The sequence below is a fragment of the Nilaparvata lugens genome, chromosome X (assembly GCF_014356525.2).
Source record: "Nilaparvata lugens isolate BPH chromosome X, ASM1435652v1, whole genome shotgun sequence".
NCBI lineage: Eukaryota > Metazoa > Arthropoda > Insecta > Hemiptera > Delphacidae > Nilaparvata > Nilaparvata lugens.
The window spans coordinates 46,535,510-46,539,400 of NC_052518.1; the positions used below are offsets into that span (position 1 = coordinate 46,535,510).

Genomic DNA, 3,891 nt, shown 5'->3' on the forward strand with positions numbered 1-3,891 from the left:
AGTCACCTTAAGACAATAATAAACCAGTGTGGCACTTTTTGAAAATTCTATATATTCTTTATACTGTTAAAAATAATAAACCATTTAAAAACTTCTGTTAAATATATATTATGTTAACTTTTGTACTGTAAACTTTTTTGTATATCGTAAATTTATGATCTTTGACACTACATTATATTTCCATCACGTAAATTGTTGCTATTAGTAGATTTTAGGTAAATTCATTATACAAATAATAACTTCTGTAACTAAATATTTAGTAAGCAATGGTTATGTTTTTTTTTTAATTTTCTTTCCAATTAATAATCCAAGTTAACAGTTGTTTTATATTTTCACAATAACAACAAATTCTCAGTATTATATGATTTACAAGGAGTTATCTGATAATTTGTATTAAGAGCCCAAAAACGCCTGTTAGTAAAGAAATTTTGATTGCCATATAGAGGGTTAGAATGCTAACCTACCTATAATTAAAACTATTGTTATAGAAGTAGATTTTTAACAATAGAAAAAAAAACACAATTCAAGAAAAAAAGAAAAAGTTTATTAAACTTCAGAAACAACAAACAAACTCAAGTCTAATTCATCATACATTCAGTCATCATAAAATGCATTGTGTAGGAGTTGGGTGGTTTCACCTCTGAGTGATGGATCAGAAGAAATAGGCTGTGACGTAGAGGGTTGGGACATGACGTTGATGTAGTCGGTAACAATACGTGATGTTATGTTTAGGTTTTTCATATCTCCCTGAAATATGCAGTCAGAGATGAGTTTTTGGCAAATTGGTACCATTTCGGGAGGCATGTAGCGCAGTTTTTCCGCAACATGTTCTCCGAACGATGCAAATTTTTCTTTCGGAAGGCGTTTCTCTGGTGGTTGGTCCATACGTTTTGAAATTTTGTCGAGAACTTGATCAGCTTTTGTACGTGGTCTTTTAAAATTATTGCTTACAGGTGTTTGTGGTCGTGAAGATGATGATGAGGTCTGAGATTGGGTTTCTGCTGGATCATCAACATCAGTCTGAAATGATATAATACCAATGTTATTGTAATTTTATGCACATACCTAATTAGTAAAACTATCAATGTATTTACTGCTAATAATGAAAATAATTCTTTTCTTTCAGACCCCAGATAGCCAACAAAGCTGGAAGGCTGTAGCAGAGGGATTCAAGGAAAAATGGAATTTTCCACATTGCCTCGGTGCTGTTGACGGGAAGCATATAAGAATTTCACCCCCGCATGGAAGTGGTTCTTTCTTCTGGAATTATAAGCATTTTCATAGTGTGGTGTTGATGGCATGTGCCAATGCCGATTATGAGTTTATTTGGTGTGAGGTCGGAACTAATGGTAGGATTTCAGATGGAGGGGCTATCAAAAATACAGAGTTTTATAATGACCTGATCTCTGGAAATTTGAATACTCCTCCTCCAGAACCAGTGAATGGGTCATTATTTGGACCTCCGTATGTATTTGTTGGAGATGAGGCTTTTTCTCTTCGACCTGACTTCATGAAACCATTCAATGTCAAGACTTAAACCGCCGAGAGACGCATTTTCATTTACAGACTGTCTAGGGCCCGAAGGGTAGTAGAGAATGCATTTGGAATACTCTCAAATAGTTTTAGAATTTTACACACCAGCATCAACTTGAGTTTGGACAAGATCGACATAGTAGTACTCACTTGCTGCATACTTCACAATTTTCTTCGCAGAAATTGTGCATCATACCTGTCAGATGAGGAGGTATCAGAGCAGTCTACTTTTGACACAAGGTTGATACCTTTGGAAAATACAAGTCGAAATGTAACCAGCCAAGCAAAGTTAGTGAGGGAAATGTACGTACAATACTTTAACGGTGAGGGAGCAGTCGACTGGCAAGATGAACTTGTTGGGGTGTAGGTGAAACCTGACTGCATTGTGCTCTTTTATATAGCATCTTACTTGTCTCTTTTTTGTGAGTTTGAAAATACACTTGTGAAAATGACACTGTTGATCTGTATTCATTCTTACCTCGTCATATTCAAACAGGCATGTCATCTAGTACAGATGCAATGGTTGTGGATGGCCTTGGAAATTCTTGGTCCTCCAGGAATTGTAATCTGTCGAAGTACCACAGTTTTGGTATGTGAACGTCATCAGCTCCAGTACCCGACCTCTGAGATGCTCGAACCTGTATTGTAGTAATGAAAACAATTCTATAGTCTTTTTTCCAAAAAAACAACGAATTTTATAATTTTATAATTAGACACTTCTACAGTTTAAGAGCTTTCATTTTTTTATGGGTTCTAATGTCTAAAATGACTGGCTAACACTAAATTTATTCATAAATAGTACTCATGAATAGATATTACTGCGCTGACAAACAATCAAAAGGATGTCAGCGATAAGAACTCGTAAATTATGACAATTACTCTTTGATGCACCAACCAATGATTCACTCCATCATGACTCACGCCATTGAATCACTCTGTCCATTCAGCTATGGCCGTCAACCATAACAATTTCATACCCAATATGCCTAGAAAAATAAGTATTTAGGGGTAGATATGTTGAATACAAAAATCAATAAAATTCTTTCAATAATGTAGATATTTATATAGATTTGTATTTCACATAATGATTTTGTATAATGGGTAATTTTGTAATTATAAGATGCTAATATGCCTAACCAACAATATTAACATTTTGTATATTCATTAAAACTATTGGGTAATTTTGTAATTATAAAATGCTAATAGGCCTAACCAACAACTCTAGTAGCGACTCTAGTTACAGAGATACAAATGATAAAACACAGAAATACTTGATAATAACAACTAACCTTATTAATTTCCTTCCGAAATGAGCCTCTCATCGAGTTGAGCTTCTTAGTAACATCTTTGTAGCTGTGAGATCAACAGTTTTAAAAAATTCAAGGATCATCTCCAGAGCAGCGTTCCTTTTTACCTTGTCATGGTAACCAGGGTCTGTTATTTTCCACAAACAGGTATGATCCCTGTACATCTCGATCACAGAGATTACAAAATCCCGGTTCGAACTCATGACAACACAACAACACAAGAACAAAACAAGAGCAAAACAGCAATCTATCCTTCCAAGTCAACGGTCTGACACGCACTGAGACGGGACAACCCACAGGTTTCCACATTCACAGTCGTTCCGTCGTTCCAGCATGCCATCGAGATTCCCCATTCACGAGGAGTTGGAGTGATGTAGGTTTGGCATGGCGCGATGGATTTTCAACCGGTTGGAATTCCATCGAGCCTCGTCGCTCCACCAAAAATATTGGTGAATATTTCAAACACGGTTCACTTCCTTGATTCGCGAACACTTTGCGACCATTATCATTAAAATATATTCTAAGTTCGTTATTGATGTAACTAAAACTGATGAGCGACAAGAGATTATTGCACAACACCATGTAGGTAAAACATGCCATCGAGGTATTAATGAAAATCTCGCAAAACTTAAACAGAAATACTACTGGCCATGTATGATTGATGATGTTAAACTTTTCATAAACCAATGCACTACCTGTGCACAAACTAAATACGAACGCCACCCAATTAAAGAGAAGTATCAAATAACACCTACGCCGACTAAACCATTTAAAAAGCTTCAAGTCGATACGTATACCTTCAAACAAATGAAAATCTTAAGTATAGTCGATTGCTTTTCAAAGAAACTAACGACATTCCCCCTAGAAACTCTCAACTCACATGAAATAAATAAGACCTTCATTCAATATCTCTCCTTTTTCCCATGCCCCTCCGAGGTTCAATCAGACAATGGACGAGAATTTGATAACCACAGTTTCAAACAGCTTCTTCATCTTCATAATATTGAACTCCATCTTACAACACCCGGTCACCCAGACTCTCAAGGCCTAC

At 35.9% G+C, this 3,891-nt stretch overlaps 1 protein-coding gene across 1 annotated transcript; it reads right to left on the reverse strand.

Moving 5' to 3' along the window:
- Positions 1–594: 594 nt before the first annotated feature.
- On the reverse strand, positions 595–2,292 carry LOC120354601. Its single transcript, XM_039441958.1, has 2 exons — positions 2,012–2,292; positions 595–1,020 (listed from the first exon to the last, which is right to left on the reverse strand). The coding sequence occupies exons 1-2, from the start codon at positions 2,036–2,038 to the stop codon at positions 595–597; spliced, it is 453 nt and encodes a 150-aa protein (XP_039297892.1). The 5' UTR covers positions 2,039–2,292.
- Positions 2,293–3,891: the final 1,599 nt, after the last annotated feature.

Bases quoted from the DNA above. Each gene is read 5' to 3' on its own strand.
- LOC120354601 (XM_039441958.1), bottom strand. From the start codon at position 2,038: ATGACATGCCTGTTTGAATATGACGAG. The intron at 1,021-2,011 runs GTAAGAATGAAT...ATATCATTTCAG, and splicing joins GCCTGTTTGAATATGACGAG to ACTGATGTTGATGATCCAGC.